We start from the raw sequence: 20658 nt of genomic DNA, 5'->3' as shown, positions 1-20658 counted from the left end.
CTATGTATATTTTAGTATGTATGTATATCAATAATTAGTAGTACTGCATTCGAGTATTCTGACACTTCCCTATGGTTGACTGGGAGAGAATGCTTTTAGCATTAAGTCCGCCATGTACACATATTTGTACTAATGGAAAAATAAAAAAAAAAATATACAGTTTATACTGATATAAAGATAAGAAAATATGTACATGGTGGAAGCTATACTATCACGACTATACCGGGCAGCTCGGTATAGGATCTTGGAGAATTTGATTCTGGAGATGATGGTCGATACCCATTTGATTTCCAAATTTGGCATTCCTGAGCTCATCTTAAAAGAGAGGTAACACATATTCCAATAACATGAGGAACACTATGAGGAAATATTTTTTTTATGAATTTTTTCATAAAAATATTCCATCGGACCTTGCTTCCGATAGCTTTACTGTTTAAGTAGTGCATCCGCAACCGCGACTTTTTATTGTGACCTCCAGAACATGCCATTTCGGCAATCGTTTCCAAACCAATTTTTCCAGTTAATCGGCGTAACATTTTCATTGTCAAAAAAAAACTAACAGTCAATATTTCTAAATCATCTCAAGTCTAGAACAATACAGTTAATTTGTCGACACTACTCGATTTATAGACATCAGTCAAATAATAGATTTTCTCTTAATAAAATTTTAATCAAAGGTAAATCTTTGATTCTTAATTTTGTAATAAAAAATCTAAAGTCAATGTGATTTACCTATTTTACGGCGAATTCGGTTTATCGAAACAAGCTGATGGAAATTAGATCGGATATAACTGACGCAATAAGATACAAAAAAATTGAACTTAAATGCTGAAACCAAATAGCGAAGGCAATTGAGCGAAGAAGTATTAACAAGTGTCAGTTGACTGCTGGCCATTGTGAAAGACCAAGCCGGCTGCAATCAAAGTTATATAAAGTACAAGCCTTGAATTATTGTGTAGAGTTGGAACCCAACGTCAAAAGGCAACGGTTTTTGCTCGGCTAACGTAAGGTGACAAACCAAAAGGACTACGTTGGACTATGATTCGTTTTTCTTTTTACCGAATTTTCTAATTAAAGTTTTTTTACTTTCAGACAATTTCATAATGGCACTCAAATTTGTGCCGATAGTACTGGCTGTGTTGCATGTGGTCGCTGCGAAGCCAGCAACGACATTGCAAGATTTAGAGGTAGCCGATGATACAATGTCAGTTGGCTCCTACATAAGGGAAACAAGAGCTGCAGCGGTGAGATGATAGTTATTGCTTTGTTCTCTCATATTTTGCTAATATTTAATAATAAATTAATATTTCACAATACATAGTTCATATATTTACACAATTTGAAACATTATTTTCATGCTTCGATCGTTTTACTTAAAAGAAAGTTTGCCTTTCTGTTACACATTATTAATTTGTCATGACCTTGCCCTTGTTTTTTTTTTTTATTTTTTATTTATTTTATTGTCAATATAAAATATTGCTACCCGAAAATACGATTATTAAAAATGTATATTGATTTGAAAATCCTATGGTAAAATATAATAACAATATAATAATATGGTAAAATATATAATCCTATTAAATATTATTACTTAAAATTTACTTACAATTAACAATCTTTCAATAATATTTTTCATTCACAGCCACAAGATTATCACAAATCATATGAAAACGAAGGTGACGGTGAGATCGGATATTCCAGAAAGAAGTCGGGCGGCGGGAAAAAGGGTTATCAGCATTTCGACTCGTATCACAAGAAAGCCGGTGACAATTACGAGTTTGAGAAACAAGATTCATTCGGATTAGACGGAAAGGAACAAGATGGCGCGTATAGTCACAGGGATGAACAGGAACAAGATGGCGCGTACAGCCACAGGGATGAACAGAAAGGTGAACCCGAGGAACGGTCAGCGAAATTTATTAGGAGACCGTTAAAATTCATTAGGCGATTCTTAAATTGGACATTTGGCTGACATTTAAATTAATTAGAAATAATTGGCCAGTATGGAAATAATAAATTGAATTACGTATATTATATGCTTTTATTGGGGATCTAATAGAAAACCTTGTAGTGTAAGCTCAAGATGTTTGTAACTACTGGTTGTCGTGTTAGGGTAAGCAATGGTATTACATATATGACGTCGTTACAATTAATGTGCAATTAAAAAGTGAAAAATAATGATCTAATTTTAAACTATTTTTACATAATCGTTTCTAGTTGACTATGTGTGTGTGTTTTTATTGCAGTTCGGAATCGCAAACCTCGCAGGCGTCCAGATGATGTCGAAGAAATAGAACAATTTGAGGAGGGCAGACCAGAAGTAGAACATGAGGATTTGAAGTAAGTCATTTTAATATAATTCGTAATAATCTAAGATTTTCATCGATAATAAATTAAATACCTGACGATAAATCTAATTCTAAAAAAAATAAACACAAAATAAATCGACTTCTATTGTGGTAAAACAAGTTAATTTGATTTAAAAACTAAACTGCTGGGCCGATTTTGAAAAAATCTATAGAATCAAAGTGTGAATGTATCCTTTCAGATAAAAAATAATTTTTCAAATTTATTCAAAACAGACGGAGTTATGAGGTAACAAATATAAAAACACAATACAATCGAATTGAGAATCTCTTTGTTTTTGACGTCAGTTGATAAAGAGAGTTATGTTAATACATTTGATTATTATCAGGTCTGTATCATTATTTCACGTGCAATTCTATTATTCTTTCTTTCTTATTAATAAAGACCTGTTCTTTTATTTACGTCTTCGGAAATAAGAAAACTTAGACTCGTGCTGACTGCGAGATCTATATGGATTTTCGTCATATATATTATATAAAAAGACTAGCGGAATATCAGTGAGTGATGATAAATTAAAAATGTGGTTAGGTCAAACAGTCGTAGCGAATCCACCAGACATTTAAACTAACTACAATGGCTTCCAGGCGAGACTGTTGAAGTTGGCTTGACAGGGTTTTTTTTTTGATGGGTGAAAATGATATGGTAACCCCGCCTGCGCTAACGGGATACGCTGGCGGAGCACCAGTGAAGGGTGATAGATGAGAATGAAAACAGGCCAGTTAGTCCATCATGATGAATTCATCAGGAATTAATCATAATAGTTTCCAGGGGCAACCGCGAGGAGGTCGATCTGGTTGGGTATAATGCTAGCAATGGGATTCTCAGTCTACATTACTAACAATCCCTTTCCCCGCGGCTTGACAGGGTATCGTACTAGTTTCCAATACTTTATATTAAATGATATTATTTTCAGGGAAGGCGCTCCTGACGGCAATGGAGGGACCGAGGCTCACGGCCACGATGTCAGGGACTATACACTACCAGAAAAATACACATACGGTTCCGGTGAAGAATATAATTTCTAATTTAAATACATAGAAAAATAATATTAAAAATAATTTTATAAATTTTAGACTGAATAGATATTAGTCTGAATTTCTATAATTGTTACTTATTGAATTTATTGCTATAACGCAATTATGATTTTTTTTAAATTATTTTATATAGCTAGCTAGAAAGTAAGTGTTGTCTTAAATGTATTTTAAAAATAACTGGATTGACTTAAACATATTTTTAACGTAATAAATACTCGTGATTAAGAGTCAATTATAAGCGATCTAGTTATTTTTACAATTAAAACAAAATATGTACTTACTTAAATGAATTTTAACAATAAAATAATAATAAAAATAAATGTGTTATAAAAATTGCACTTTTGTATTTCAAAGTAACATCTTCAGATAGATCAGAAGTAAGAAGATTTATAGTCAACATCCTAATTGTTTTTAATAAAAAAAAAAAAAACAGAAATGCTATTTTTGATACTATTTTTTTTTATATATATGGCACGGCATAAAGTGCATTCGGTAACAACAAAGCTACTATTTTAGGATGTTTTGTTTCTATCATGATATTTTTTTTTTATTAATGAAAATAAAGTAGTACATGTGGGGCCCTTGTAGATTAAACCAGACGGGATTCCAATAAATGATATTTGCGTAGAAAGAAATTTTATGGATTAATAATTTTTTTTTTTTTTATTTGTATTTCGCTATTATTTGAATATTGTACTGTTTCTAAAAAATTAATAGGCAAGCAAAGCTGCTACCACGGTAGTTTAAGTACCATAAGTAGGGTTTACGCTAAGGTCACCTAGATGGATTCCTCTGTCTACGGGTCTTTAATAGTCAAAGCTAAGTAAAAGGTTTAATAAGTGAAATATTATATTTAATAAATAAAATAAGATTTTGCGCATTAAAAAGGCGCAGAATTTATAAAACGAAAAAAATATAGATGTTATTAAGTTACTCATAACTATTTATCATGCAAAATTGTATGAAAAAATAGATCCACTTTTCTCGAAGCATTTGTATGGAGACATTCTATCTGTATAATCTAAGTCTACTATGTCCTTTATAATCTATGGTACTAATGTAAGTAAACTGAATAAAAAATTAAAACAAACACGCATTCATCTAAAAATAAATTTACTACTTAGAAGACAAAGGCGCAGTTACAGCGTTCTGTCTTGCATATTATTATTATGCATATTATTTATTTTATGCTTAAGTAAAATATATGTGTTAGATATTCTGTGCTCTGGTTAATTGAAGTAACTAAACGCATTTGACAATTGACAACCGTGACAGTTCACAGCGACAAGAGATCTGACGTGACGTTGTTTTGTTTCGTGATCTTTTCAAGATCAAGATTCGTAGAACTGAAGAATCATTGTCTGTTCAAAATATAAATTTTTGCTCTTTGTTACAATTTGTGATGTGAATATTTGAATGAGAAGCATTGGCTACAGACATGGGGTTGAAAACGTTCGACATAGCCGCAATAATATTAAACTTGATACATTGCGCTTACACTGGTAAGTAGCCGACAATTATTTAATTGAATCAATTTATTCTGGACTGGTTACGCGAGAGCTTTATTCTTTTTAACAGACAATATCCTGTCCTGCAACGTGACCGCTCTCCATCCGTGCCCTGGGGAGCATAAGATATGTAATGAGAGCACGGGACGATGCGAATGTTTACCTGAGTTTACTTTAGTCGACGACGAGTGTGAACCTTCCAATTCTTACTTGCCACCGCGCCACACCACCACGGCTGCTGTCGTCACTATATTTACACTAGCCCTAGTCGTATGTGGCCTCGTTCTAGTTATAAGAAAGTATAATTTAATTGAATATGCACGTCAGAAGATCAACATGAGAAGAAACAATGACGTTATGTACGAGGACGTAATGATAGGCCAGGATGACCCGCCCCTCACTCCTTGAAGTTGCCTTGGTAGCTAAGAGCCCATTTTAAAGTTGTTAGAATTGTTTTTGCCCTTTATTCGTAGGTAATGTAAATTGCATGCCCATCTTGCCTTAACATGTTTAGTGGTATTGATTTCATGTTAATCTGAATATAAAATTGTAATTTTGATACTCTTTTTTATATTGAACGGTAAATGAGCTGATTGAGAAGCTCTATAACTTGAAGACATGATCAGAACTGTGGACAACAATATAGTATGTCACTTATGGTATACTTGATGCATTATCACTCTTAATATACACTCGCAGTTTTAACTACTGTTTACATTTACCATAGTAATGACAAGTATGGGTTACAATATTTTTGTGTGATGTTTGGACATCTTACAAAAACCATGTAACCAATAGCTATCACTACTACATAAATAAATGTAGTTTTAATATGCTCTCTCAATTTCCAAATGCTAACTTCTATATCACAAAAGAACACATGGAACTGCTGCCTAGACCATGGTTTACAATGACTGTTTAACTATTTAGAATAGTGATTTGAAACAACAGTATAGGCAGTAAGGCATCTGGCATTAAAATTTCACCATTAAACTTAAAAAGCAGACCAAATTTGTAAATAATTGTTTCTTTTATGTATGTATGAGATTTTATAACTCGTCTAGTTAGATTTATCTCAAACATACAACATTAGTTCTGGACAAACCTCTGTCTAATCTAAACCAGCAGACAAAACACTGTGTGACAGTTTGAACAAAATATTCAGTGACTTAATATTTAAAATTAAAGTTTCTAATATGATAATTTACATAAATACATCTTATCAATTGTCTTATTGTTCTAAGTACATAATGCAAATATTTTAATAACAAATATGATTGAAATGTACCAATGTAGGGTTCACGATAAACTTTTATCACTGAACAAAATAAATACAAAATATTTACTCTCTAACAACTTGAAAATAGGTTGTTTAATAGTTTAATTAATCATATTTATTTGTGTAGTTAGTATTGTTATATAAATTAATATATGAGCCAGGTAGTTTAATTTCATGTATTTATTTATTTAAATGTACCAATAAGGAACTTTATTCTAGCAATATTCTTTTTAAATGTATCTTCACTGATCAATATGTGAAGGTAAATTGCTAATACTTGTACAAAAACTATTGAGAATTACGGTTTCCTGTTTTCAAGTAGGTAATTCATGGGCAGTGATGTCATCACCAATGCCTATATCGAGGAAAATTACACTAGTTTTTTGTCTGCATCTGACTACAGTCTGGTCTATTTCAAATTATGTGTAATTATTTTACTTACAAATTATTATTATTGATCGCTTTTAAAAAAATTGTATAATTTATTGATCTTGTGCCTACATTATACAACAATATCATGAAACACGAAACTACTTGTACATTTTTATGTTAAAGTGGTGGATTTTATAATATAAATACTCTCAAATTCCATCAAAGTGCCAACAAACACTAAAATAAATTTGAAATGACAACTAGATAAATATAATAATTACTTTCTTTATTTTTAACATTGACTGTGTACAATAGGAAGAACAAAAAGTTTAAACCACATTAGCAAAATGTATTTATCAACGCTTGGCTCATGGGAGAAACATTAAAAGACATGGGGATCTTTTCTGAAATACTCTTTAGTAAAATTTTTATTTCTCTTCTTCATCCTATCACCTTGGATCCTTCAATATTAGTGTGACAAGTGAGTGGGCATAAGGCAGCTAACTATTGAGAGCATAAAATTCTTTTTTTCGTTGATTGCATTAGTGGATCATATTGTACTTCTGTTCGCTCAGGATGATGTTTCTTTTTTATGGATGATAATGGTATGGTAACCCTGCCTATGCTATCGGTATACATTGGCAAGGCAACAGTGATACATGATAGGTTAGGATGAAAGCAGGTCAGTTAGCCCATCGTGAAGAACCCCACAAGAATTAACCATGATTGTTTCCAGGGGGATTCGCTTGGAGGTTGATCTGACAGGGTGTATTACTAGCGATGGGGCTATTAAGACCTCATTAGTAAGTTTCAGTTTTTATGAATAAGATTAAGGTTATTCTGCAACTCTCTGATAATATAAAATAATATCCGTTCTTGATCCTTTTTTCAGGTCTTTGGTAAGAATTTCAGTGACGAGTAATTTATGGGAATGATTTTTCAGTATTGATTGTTTCATTCTTAAATGTTATACTCAAATCACATTTTACACATTATGGAATAACATTTCAGAAAGGACTACATATGTTGTGAATCTATAAATAAAATGCCTATTGTAATAAATGTAATATTACGCTATAATTCAATAATTGTATATTTCAAATAATAGAGTAAATAACACAATAATAAAATAACTAGCATTAATTTATATCATTATATGAAAATAGAGAATAGAAGAGACAAATTGCTGGGCCCCCTTATACGACATGACGATTTTTTAAAGGGTATAGTGGAAGGGAAAGTAGAGGACAAAAGAGGAAGGGGAAGACCGAGGAATAATTACATGGGACAGATAAAGGAAATACTAGGTGTCATGTCGTATAAGGAGGTCAAGGATATGGCCTGGGATAGAGCTGGCTGGAAAAAGACATAAATTAGTGCACCGGCAAGAGGAAATTCTTAAATGAAAAGAAAGATAAAATCCCGTTTCACGATATTCGTTAATGCTGTAATCCGAAACCACAAATTTTTTACGAAATTATATAAATGTTTATTTTTTGCTCCAATGCAAGAGTAGTTTTTATCTGAATAAAAAAAAAAAAGATCAGCTAGTCTAAGAGAAGTTTACAGCAAGCTAATCTGTTGAGCTAGATTAACAAAAATTGATTATTTAACAAAATAATCAATAACCAAAATGAAACACAATTCTTAAGTGAACATTCCATACATGCAATTCAGTGTGGAGCGATTTTCCACTACAGGCTGAACCAAAATTATTGTGTTCTTTCAATTTCAGTGATATTGAAGACTTTTTTCAAAAAAACTAAATATGTTTTAGTCTCCTATTTTAACTGGAATTCTGCACATGAGTTACAATAGTGTAAGTGTATTTTTTGTTCATTTTTCCCCAAGTTTTTTGAGAAAAAATGTTCAATTTATGAGTAAAATACTTTCAGAGGATTCTAAATTCAATTTCAGCCTGTATGTATATGGATGAAGATACTGTAAAGCTGGTAAACCTAGTACCGACACCAGTCTCTCACAAAGATTGTTTTTAAATTGTAACCTATATAGCTGTATATTTTATTATGTTGGCCTTTTTTGAGAGAAATAAATAAATAAATAAATACTTTCTTAGATATTGCAAGAAATCGATAAGATAATAGTCCTGATGTGGTTTCTTGTTACAGTATTATGTTCAGCAGTGAAATGTAAGCAACTGTAATAATGGTTAAAGTCTCACATTTTTTATACGTCTGTGTACATTTACTCTATTATTTATAATTAGAATATAAAAAAAATTGTTTTACAACTATAATTGTTTTTTTTTTACAATAAAAAAAAAACTGTATTATCTTAATTGTAAGCAGCCAGATTGATAAGTATTTGTGAATATGGATCCATTAGTGTTATGATACTAAATACGTCTTCTAATGATAGTATTTACGTCATTACCAATGTCCCAAGTTTTAGTTAAAAGTTGTTTTTATTTTATAACGTATCAGTTGCAAAACCATGGTGGCGATTTTTAAAATTTGGACCTCTAATGCCGACTTTAATTTGGTACATTGGACAGTGCTCCAGCAGTTTTGACACTGCAGTCAAATGAGATATTTTCTACACTTTTTTTTATCGATCAGTCACTATTTTTTGTTGTTCTAAGTATTTTTCTGGCCTGTAAATTTTCGTGACTAAATCGAAAAGTTGATTTTTAAATAACAAGCGATAGCTACATTAATCATTGCTAATATATTTACTTTAATATCAACTTTTTGTGTATTCTTATAAATTCGTATTGGTAAAATTTTACTGCACAAACTTTTTTGACAAATGTTGTATATCTTTTTGTAAAAATGAGTAGGTATATTTTGTAAAAGACATGAACCTAAAGCCTCATATTGTTAAAGTTACTCTACATATGTAAAGCCATAGGTTTTGAAATGTAATTAACCACTTACTTGCTTTATACAGATATTTAACATAATAAAAGCCATGTGACAGAACTATCGACATCTGTTTAATTGCCTTAAGATTGACATAATTATTATGTAATTATAGATGTATATATTAATAAAAATATAGTATCATGTCTGCAAACTTGTTATAGTGAAATATTTATTTCTCAAACATGCTTGGAAATGTGAGCATTATTTTGACAATCTTCTTCGAGATAAATCAAAATTGCCCTACTGGCCAGATACATGCGGGTAGCGGCCGGCAAAAGTTGTATGAAAATCCATATCTGTCGCGTTTTGCGGCCAGATAAATTACTATGTAAACTCATATCTGTCCTGTAATTTAAAAATGGAATGACCTTTTACTTCGAAACATGGCTACCAAGGAGATAACTAGTAAAACATTTTATTTAAATTTCGAACTAGCTTGCAAATAAAAAGCTGTTTATTGAAAAAAAAAAAGGAACATTATGGCGCGTGAAAATTATTATTATTCGTTATTCGTCATTGAACTTAAAAAGTAAAATTGTTTTTGATTTTCGCGCATTGTTTGAGAAAGGTACTATACAATCCTTGGTCACAACTAGGCATTGATGGACTCACGTAAGTGTGCCTCGGCAACGCTTCGGCCCACATTTGCACGTTCGTCCATCAATGCCTCAGTTGCTGGCCGCTGCAGTAATGTACTATTATATAAGTATAGTTTGGTATATTTTTCTTAAAATGTGTCATGTACATTTCTAATTTTGCAACACAAACAAAATATTAGTTTTTTTTTTTAAATAATATGAAACCAATTTAGATAGACCTACCTTTGGCGATTAGAGTTATCAATCTTACCGAGCTGCTTGGCTTGGTATTCGTAAAAGTGTGTATTTATTTAAACTTTATTCACCAATAAATATGGTCCAAAATGCGAACTTAATGCTATTGGCATTCTCTACCAGTCAACCTTCACGATGTGCAGAGATACGATGGCGGTTTAATTAATAAATTATATTTTAGTGTAATATGGTAAATTACAGACATACAAACAAATGAATTCATAAAGTAGGTAGTACTAACTTTCTTCTCCTATGGGTAGTCCTGTGCCCAGCGATGGTTGACAATGGTTGTGGATGGACAATTACATAAATCATGTGTAGCACACAGTATAATAGTATATAAACATATTCTGTAAACCCGCTAGTGTGAAGGAAGCCTAAAATTAGCCTAGGATTACACTGTCAAATATATTTAGAATCATAAAAAACGGTAGAAACAAAAAGCGATCTCAGTAAAATGTTCCTAAGCCTATAGAAGCAACGACTGATATACAATGGATTTTAAATTGAGTATATCATTGGACCGTGGTACTCGAAAAGTCAAAAGTACGATCCTATAGTGTATTTGATAGTGTAATAATGCACTTATTCAGAAAAAAACTTGGAAAATTCACACTAGCTCAGAGAATTTTTGGATTAATATGTTTTCTTATAAACTCGACAGCTTTTTAATTATATTGATGGACAATATAATAGTATTTCTTTAGATGATATTATTTCGTTTGAGCTCAATTTAACCAAAGACTGAATGATTTATCTGATTTTGTTTTAAATGTCACACCACATCTCTGTATATTTGGCGTGTTTTTTTTTTATAGATATAAAAGTAATATAAAATTCTTTGTAGTTGATTGTAATTGTGTTTTATCATTAAAAAAATTATGTAATAATCGAATTAACATTAAATTATTGTGGTTACTAACATTCTAGTTACTACATGAAAAAGGCGTAAAAAGTTTCTTGTTCCTAAAAAGGTTACTATTTTTTTAAATGTTTACAATATTAAATACCAAAAGACAGTCCGTTACCAAAAGACATATACAAACCATGTCGAAACTACCCAATTTGTTGGAAAAAAAAAAATTTAACAATTCATCTATACTGGATCCTATTTTTTTTAAATTAAAAAAAAAAAGTTAAACAAGAACGTATCTAAGTATTTATCCATGTCAGTACAATTATTATTTTAAATTATTCTCAACACTTTTGTTAACATTTATTTGTACAACTGTTTATTTCATGTATTAGTAGTAGTTAAGTCATTTCTGTCCATTTTTTTTTTTTTTATTTAATTTATATACTTCGTATCTGTAATGTTATAGGACAAGAAGCATAATAACAAAATGCATTTTGTATTGGACGCAAAGTCGAAGCAGATTTTTCAAAGATAGAAAGAGATATTGTACAATTGTGAGTTTGTTTCGCTTACTAGTTGTGATGTGTTAAAAAAAAAAGAACAATTTATTGGCGTCAATCGTGGGCTCCTTGTTTTATGCTTCTTGCTATCAAATGTATTCTTAGAGACTGTAAAATAAAAGATTGTACATTAGTAAGGTTATATATATATATATATATATATATATATATATATATATATATATATATATATATATATATATTTTCAAATAAATATTCTGTGATATGTAAACAAGTGTTTGGTTCACAGTATCTGTCCTCTAAAGAGTAGAATCGCGTGGAAGCTAGTCACATATTTCGCGCAGTTGCACAGTAGCAGCGTGACTATTGTAACCGGCGTCGGACACTCGTACAGTACTGAAATGATAAAAATTGTTTCTATAAAAATAAACACTTTAGTTTTGATGTAAAAAAGAATCCTTAAAATCGGTAAACTAGTACCAAAGACTTTTTTTAAAGGGTGATAATGGAATGGTAACCCCACCCGCGCTATCGGTATACACTGGCGAGGCATCAGCGAGGGATGATAGGTGAGGAGGAAGCAGGTCAGTTGGCCAATTGTGATAAAATCATCTAAAATTAACCACGACGGTTTCCAGGGGGAACTGCTTGGACATCAACCTGATCAGGTATATTGCTAACAATGGGCTTATTAGACCCCATCACTAACAATACCTTTCTCCCCATAATAAGCCTGTTAGATCTCATTACTAACAATCCTTTTTTTATACCACTGAGATGGCAAACAAGCTTACGGCCCACATGATGGTAAGTGGTTACCGTAGCCTATGAACACCTGCAATACCCGAGGTATTACGCGCGCGTTGCCGACCCTGAAGAAACCTTTTTACCCCCCTTTTAAAGAACACCATGCTGTAGTCTTTCGGGAAAACCTCGGCAGAGAGCTCATTCCACAACCTGAGTGTTCGTGGGAGGAAACATCTCTGAAACCGCGCAGTACGCGACTAATCCTTTTCCCTCCAGATGCTGTGTGTGAAGATGGCGATAGGTTAGACTGGTAGACCACCAAGGTCGTCAAGGTCTGCTCACCTGTGAAAACATTAGTGAAAACTTTGAAGCTGTATACGAAGACGAGGATGTAATGCAGCGGACGGGCGGCGTCCGCGCCCCACACCAGCGTCGGCAGCGAGAACACCGCGCTCATGTTCGCCAGCGAGAACGCCTGCACCACCCGGGGCAACGACACTGCAACTGAGATGCACCATATCATTCCAACCGTTACTGTCCACTGCTGAATATAAGCCTTCCCCATAAGGGGAGTTTTGGTTAAGTTGCCACGCTTGACAGGCGGGTTGACAATCGCAGTTAGGTTAGAGATGTTTTAATAGGGACGCTGTTGCCCATCCCTCGCCCTCCCTTAGGACACCCACTGGAAAGAAAGGGGTGGCCCATTCCATGCCGGGACCACACGGCAACTGAGAATAGTTTTACTTAATATATCAAAATCCCAAAGGATGAGCAAGCTGATGTGACAATAGGCTGCAATACGCATAGTTCGAAGCTAACCGATAGTGAAAATTCTCGAGTGGCGACCCTGTACCGGCAAGCGCAGTGTAGGAGGACTTTTCACTAGATGAAGTGACGACCTCAATTGCATTGCAGGGTGTCCGTGTTCCAGGTCACCATTCCTTGTGACAGTCTATGGGAGAGGCCTATGTTTAGAAGCGGACAGATAACGGCTGATATGATTCTTTTTTTATACCACAGGTGGCGTACAAGCATACGGCCCACCTGATAGTAAGCGGTTACCGTAGCCTATGAACGCCTGCAATACCAGAGGTATTACGCGCGCGTTGCCGACCCTGAAGAAATCTCTTTATCTCCCTTTTGAAGAATCCAATGCTGTAGTCTCTTGGGCAAACCTCGGCAGGAAGTTCATTCCATAACCTGAGTGTTCATGGGAGAAAACATCTCTGAAACCGCGTTGTACGCGACCATCTAGGCTGTAGAGCATGAGAATACAGAAATAACAGGAATCAACTTCCAGCAGCAGTATTACCGAACCGATACGACAACATAACCTTCAAGAAAAAGAGTATATTCCTTTTTAAAAAGCCGGCAGCACACCTGCAGTGCCGCTGGTGTTGTGGGTGATCATGGGCGGCGGTAGTCACTTACCATCAGGTGAGCCGCATGCTCGCTTGCGGGGGCAATTTGTTTTTTTTACAACACAGGGGTGTGTTGTAAAAAAAACAAATTATACTATAAATGTGCAAAATATTTTTATGTAAGTACTTACCTTCTTTATTCATAAACTTGGACTTCACGGTGCTCATAATACAATGCAGTATCAGTAGAAAAACTAATATTCCTGTAACGAAAAAAAGAGAAGTAATATTATTATTACATTGTACATTTATTCTATGTGTGGCCCTATACAGAGCAGATTACAATGTGGCACCATTTCTTCTCATTTCCATTACATAAGTAATACATATATACCTAAGAGACAACTAGGGAACAAAGCACAATATAACAGTCCAAAAGATAGGAAACTTGAAATATATCCCAATCCATTCTTTTTTTATTTATTTATTTAAAGGAACACCAACAGCATATTGCATTATAACACATATAACAAACATTAAATATAATACAATATTAATGCACACGCCTATTAAAGGTATTCACAGCATTTACTGTAACATAGTTATACAGTGCGAGGAAATGATGTAACAATTATAATGAATTAAATAACACTAGACTACAAATATTTTAAATGTTGCGTTATTAGTTATAGAAACATATCATTCTTATGGGAAACCCAGCAATGGAGCGATATGGAATGCCATTTCATTTGTTTCAGATTATTTGTTCACTGAAATGTATCATTATTCATATTTTAAAACAACCTAGAATACATATTACATATATACTTCATCATCATACCAGAGGGAGACTTTGTACAAAATTCGTTTGCTTGGGTACCTCTGCCCCATTCGTGTTTCAACCGTGAAGCAGTTGTGTTTGCATGGCTGTGTTTCGGTTTGAAGGGTGCGATATGGCGTGAATTTACAGAGTACAGAGAGAGGAATAATACCTGAGTCCTCAGGAAGGGCAACGCACGGGGGGTATCATGGGCGAAATAGTATACTCTGTTATGTGCATGGTACTGCTCATCTCTATAGGCGACGGCTACCAGTTTCCATCAGGTGGACCGTCAGCTCGTTTGCCAATCTAAGTTGTATAAAAATATCATCAAATCAGCTGTTTACTATCCGTTGCCGAATATAGCCCTCCCCTATTAGGGGAAAGAAAGGGGTGCATCATTCTATACCGTGACGACACGGCATTACATACAGGGTGTAATATAAATCATTTAGATCCCCCTGAGATAGTGTCAGTGCCGGTTTACCAATAAAAACTCATACCAACTTGAGAGATGCATGTGATTTCAAGAAATGAAAATAAAATGGCAACGCATGGCGGATATCATGGGCGAAACATTATACTCTGTTATGTCCATGGTACAGCTTATGTCATCAGGTAGGCCGTTGGCTTGTTTGCCATTTTAAGATGCACAAAAAAAAACACTAGCGGGGCATCAGTTAGCCCATTGTGATGAATTCAACTAGAATTAACCATGATGGTTTTCAAGGCAAGTGACGTTACTAAAAATCCTTTTTCTCCAATGTAACGAGTTTTCTTTTGTCGCTTTTGAACTAATTCTTTGGAAAAATGTTTAGGCATAACAACCTTAGTCTTCAGGATTGGCAACGCATAAAAGCATAAAAGGCAAACAGCACACCTACAATGCCAAAGGCATTTATATTGGCAAACAGAAAACAAGCAATGCCTTTGATGTTGCAGGTGCTCATCGGCGGCGGTAGTCACTTACCATCAGGTGAGCCGCATGCTCGTTTGCTCTGTGTTATAAAAAAAACGCATGGGCCATTTATGAGCATTGCATTCTGTGATATTCATCCGTAGCGATGTTCATATCTATAGGTGATCATTACCATTTTTCATCAGAAGTTGTATAAATTGTAAAAAAAAGTTTATACAGCAAAACTTACCACTAAATGTAGCTAAGAATTGGATATAAAAATCTTTCTCCCATATGAAGAGATCGTTGTTGTCCCCCCTGTTCTCTTGTTTGTACTCCCAGCATTTGACTTTCCAGTACTCAGCAACTTTGGTTGTGCTGGAAAAATATAAACAAACAATTCATATTTGGATCAATTGATTAACAAATGCAGAAATCAATAAAAGACCTGATATTCAAAAGAGTTTATATTGATTTAAAAGAAAATTATATTAATTTATATGACTTTATAAGAAGTTAATGGAACTCGCAATAAACAAATTTTTGCTCCACTATCAATGACAAAAAGAACTGTAAAAATTGGTTCGGAATTAAGAATTAAATTAAGTAACATATCAAAGTAGTAAAAAAAAAAAAATTAAAACGAATTAAAAACCCGCTTCTTTTGTAAATCACTTTAAAAAAATAACACTAACCAACTACATAATTTTACTAATATAGTAAAATTTTAACTAAACAATGTATGTAAAATTTTAACTGTACAATTCCTATGAGGGGTCTTAATAAAAGCAATAGAAGCTAAACAATAATCTTCAGAAATACTGTCTGTCTGTCTATAAATTTATGCCCGCATCACACAAAAACTATTGCAGCAAATTAGATGTAGTTTTCGCAGTTGTCCCTGAAGGTAACTTAAAATCTGATGCATGTTCCATCTTGATAATTTTCTGAAGGCCGCTTAAAATGTAATTATAAAAAATAGCAATACATATATTAGTATACTTTATGCTTGTCTATTTATCTCGGTATACCATCGAGATGTGATCTATGTCATCAATTTACCTAATTATTAAATAAAAAAAAAATAAAAAAAACTAGTAAGGAATATATCACCATCATCATCAGATCAGCCTTCACCCTGGGGGGGGGGGGGGGAGTTGTGCCAATAGTAAATAGTTTAAATCCATAATTAGCTGTAATAATAAAAAAATAACACTATAATGTCATAGTTTAAAAGCTGTGGATTTTGTAATGAATGGATAAATAACTTTTATTTCCTTATCTTTATTTAGATGGATGTTAATTATTAAATATTGCAAAATAAAATACTTTTAGCGTCAATTTTGGCTGGTCAGACCCAGCAAATGTCCAGAATGGCAAATATGAGGAACCCTTCAATTTTCCTCAATGGGCAGTAGATATTTATTTGGTTCAGCCAAACAATTACTAGATGAGACAGTGTTCACTCATACATAATTGTGTATAAATCTTGTTATATAAAAGTATGAGTGTTTATGTTAAAAAAAAATTAAATGTTTAAAATATATACAAATACAAATAACTTTATTTTGTTTGAAAAATGGTATAAAAGATGGAATATAATATTTAAATATTGTTCACATTTTTCACCAGAATCTGGCGTACAAAATTTATTTAATTGTTCCACTATACTATGCTAACACTATTTTACTTAAATCGTCATATTAAATAAATGTCAGTATTAATAATACTACAATCATTTACAAATTACAATCATTTCACAAATTACAAATTACATTATTTGAGTCACATATTTAAGCTTTAAAATATATAGCCAGACAGCTAAAATTTAATACACTTACTGTATCTGTAGTTTACGAAAATTGTTTAGACTTCATCCGGAAGTCTTCGTCATGTTAAAACTAGTACTTATGTCACAGAGACTCATCTCGAACTAATTCAATTTCCATTGTCCAGTTACATATATACAAAAAGAAAATACTTACTAATTGGATTGGTTGTCCATTCGGTTTGAGAAATCACAGATTGTGTCTACCAGTAGGTTGAACAGGCTGTCGCTGTGCCACACACCATATGTCTCCAGCATCATCAGAATTATGAACAGCTTCCAGTATGACTGCAATAATAATAGAAACATTATATCTCTCTCGGTATAAAGATTATTCAAAATAAAAATAAAAATTAATCCAAAGGTTATTTTTCTGTCATCATTTCTTGTAATTATTTGTGTTGTATATCAATAATTCAATGTGTTAGTGTTTGTCTTGAACCACTCTCATTGTGATAACTTTTTATGGAAAAAGCTAGAGTTGCCATCTCTAAAATTTCGCAACCAGGACATGACGTGTGAAAACCCCGGATTTTAAAACCCAGATCCCGAACACATCAACAAATTTTTTAAACATAGTTAGTGTAAAAAAACTGTTGAAAATGGCATAAATCACCTTATTATTTATTTTCAGACTTTAAAATTAAATTTAGTCATCTTTTATGATCATTTTAAATGTACCTAACAAAACAAAATTATGCCCAAGACTTTAAATTATGCTGGGCCTTGATGCCATCTAAACTAGGATAAATCCAAGGAAACCTGGACAGATGGCAACCCTAGAAAAAGCTATTATTATGTATGTACTAATACACAGTCTGTCATCATTTGTGATACATGATTCACAATAAAAAAGTCAAGATTAATTTGTGTTATTCTTCATTTGATATATAACAGCTTGTATCTATAATAAATTTACTATTGTAATCCTTTAGAGCAAGCAATATAGAGTCTCTATCTAATAACAATATTTCATTTAAATACTTGTAAATTGTAGATGTATATAAATTTTTTGTAATTAAATAAATATTGTTTGCAATAAATATTAGACTAAATGGAAAGAAATGTCATAAATTATTAAAGGATCTGACAATGTCATCTCTTGAGAGATTAACATAAAGACATAATCCTTAAATATTAAATGGAAATATTTAAACCTGTTACAATTATTATAGAATTCACTTCTATATATGTTGGTATATGGTGTGAGAAAAAAAATTCTTAAATGTATGAATAAAAAAAATTGTGAAAATATTTTTGAAAACTATCAATAATGTTTCTTAGATTGACAACTCTAAAAGTCTCACTTAATATTTATTTCATAATTAAATCTGCCAAAATATCAGCAGCAATTGTTGAACGGAATTCAATTCGGACAAACTAAATATTAAAATAAAATGTTTCACCTCAAATCCTGTGTTGTACAGGACATGTCTCTGTGCCTCTTTTGACATCAATACAAGATCAATCATCACTATAACTGGATCATATTCAATGTATTTGTCCACTATACCCTTGCATTTATCCTGTAAATATTAGAATATACAATTGTCACACACAAAATATACTTTAAAATGCTATATATACCTAGGTATGGGCATTATTTTGGTACCACTACAATATCTATATATTGGGGGGAAAGGGATTGTTAGTAACGGAGAGTGAGAATCCCATTGCTAGCAATATACCCAACCAGGTCGACACCTCCTTGCGGTTCCCCCTGGAAACTATCATGGATAATTCCTGATGAATTCATAATGATGGGCTAACTGGCCTGTTTTCATTCTCATCTATCACCCTTCACTGGTGCTCTACCAGCGTATCTCGTTAGCGCAGGCGGGGTTACCATAACATTAGGTTTCTCTAAATATTTATGGTGGAAAAAAAGGTCACCAACTCACTTTAATATCACCTTTATTATTACAAGATAAAATAGTCCAATCTGTTAATAAAATAATCTTAGCCTAATGTTAGTTCATCTTACAATAAAATAAATAAAAGAAAAAAGAGACCATAAACAAATTTGGTCATAGCTGAAACATCTTATTTGCGATTCCACAACAGTGATCAATGTAAGAGCAGTCCAACCTATTCGCAATCATATTCAGGATGCCGTTGGTACTTCACCGCAGCCTATACACCAGTGATACATATCTTTTACACATTGTGACAAAAGAAATCTATGTGAGCTTCTGCAAACATCCCTGATGCACTACAAAATCACAGTAACCTCGATAGCACCCGGAATACATTATTATATTGAATAGGAAGGTTGCTATAGAATTTTTGGGTTTAACTAGCCCAGACTGCATGTATAAAAGAATGTACAGTATGATAAATAATAAATGATTATATAATACTAGGGTGAAATACTACAGAGGGAGTTATCGGGGGTGAGGGATTGTTAGTAATGGGGACTACCAGTACCATTGCTAGCAATATACCCTGCCAGATCGACCTCCCCGTGGTCCGCCCTGAAAACCAACGTGCTGAATACCAAGTGTATTCATCACAATGGGCTAACTGACCTGCATTTTCATTCTCACCTATCATCCATCACAGATGCTCCGCCAGCGTATACCATTAGCGCAGGCGGGGTTATCATTCCATTATAATCCACTTAAAAAAAAGTTATACTTTATAAATAACTATAGATAGAATAAATACTCACACATTTAGTAAGTTTAAGTACAGACGGACCATAAGTTTTATAAAGAGCACTGTGGCCCTTCCTACAGTTCACACATCTGTACTGCTTAGTATCACACATTTGTTAATATAACAAATAACTTTGTACATAAAATTTTATCCTATATACCAACAAAAACATCATTTTTTAGGTTATAACATTACAGCGATTGTAGAATTCAAATATGACCAAAATACTATAATGTTACTGTTATTTAAAAAGATGTTTAGTTCAATAAATCGTTTTGTTTTATTTGTTACTATCGAAAACCACATAATAATTTAGAAAATTGTACTTTATTGTATCCCAAGGTTTGAAAATTCAACATATCAACAATATACTAGATTAGATAAACATGTCCAAGTTGGTTGTAATTTTTTTTAATTGTCATATTTAGGAGAATGCCACTCTGAAAAAATACAGTTGGTATAAAATATCTATGCAATCATCTAGTTCATCGAATTTGAAAATTATACACTATAAAATCGCCAAGTTTCTTATAATATCTATCAATATCAGTTATCCAACAAAAGTATATTATAATTATTTGTATTAATATTGATAATATTGAACTATCAACACAACAGAATAAAAGAATATTGGATAAATATAGTTACATAAATTTATTACTTAGTTTTACTAAGATAGAATTAGTGCCGA

At 32.7% G+C, this 20658-nt stretch overlaps 3 protein-coding genes across 5 annotated transcripts; 2 read left to right on the top strand and 1 right to left on the bottom strand.

The window, feature by feature from the left end:
- Window positions 1–729: 729 nt before the first annotated feature.
- Window positions 730–4010, top strand: LOC113520019 (uncharacterized). Of its 2 annotated transcripts, XM_052898210.1 has the most exons (5): window positions 730–1009; window positions 1093–1244; window positions 1643–1889; window positions 2247–2340; window positions 3281–4010. In XM_052898210.1, the coding sequence occupies exons 2-5, from the start codon at window positions 1104–1106 to the stop codon at window positions 3390–3392; spliced, it is 594 nt and encodes a 197-aa protein (XP_052754170.1). In that variant the 5' UTR covers window positions 730–1009; window positions 1093–1103; the 3' UTR covers window positions 3393–4010. The 2 variants fall into 2 exon arrangements, with proteins under 2 accessions (XP_052754170.1, XP_052754171.1); XM_052898211.1 differs by having other exon boundaries at window positions 730–1244.
- Window positions 4011–4680: 670 nt separating this feature from the next.
- On the top strand, window positions 4681–5468 carry LOC113511455 (uncharacterized). Its single transcript, XM_026895079.3, has 2 exons — window positions 4681–4903; window positions 4980–5468. The coding sequence occupies exons 1-2, from the start codon at window positions 4840–4842 to the stop codon at window positions 5315–5317; spliced, it is 402 nt and encodes a 133-aa protein (XP_026750880.1). The 5' UTR covers window positions 4681–4839; the 3' UTR covers window positions 5318–5468.
- Window positions 5469–9496: 4028 nt separating this feature from the next.
- Window positions 9497–20372, bottom strand: LOC113522783 (protein ARV1). Of its 2 annotated transcripts, none has more exons than XM_052898205.1 (7): window positions 19981–20372; window positions 18716–18835; window positions 17467–17597; window positions 15732–15859; window positions 13955–14026; window positions 12745–12900; window positions 9497–12051 (listed from the first exon to the last, which is right to left on the bottom strand). In XM_052898205.1, the coding sequence occupies exons 1-7, from the start codon at window positions 20077–20079 to the stop codon at window positions 11939–11941; spliced, it is 819 nt and encodes a 272-aa protein (XP_052754165.1). In that variant the 5' UTR covers window positions 20080–20372; the 3' UTR covers window positions 9497–11938. The 2 variants fall into 2 exon arrangements, with proteins under 2 accessions (XP_052754165.1, XP_052754164.1); XM_052898204.1 differs by having other exon boundaries at window positions 12745–12906; window positions 19981–20371.
- Window positions 20373–20658: the final 286 nt, after the last annotated feature.

This window comes from Galleria mellonella, unplaced genomic scaffold (genome assembly GCF_026898425.1).
Source record: "Galleria mellonella isolate WM207_F2 unplaced genomic scaffold, CSIRO_AGI_GalMel_v1 utg403, whole genome shotgun sequence".
Classification (NCBI taxonomy): domain Eukaryota; kingdom Metazoa; phylum Arthropoda; class Insecta; order Lepidoptera; family Pyralidae; genus Galleria; species Galleria mellonella.
Note: the sequence above shows the minus strand (reverse complement) of the source record. Positions and strands in the feature narration are given on the sequence as shown.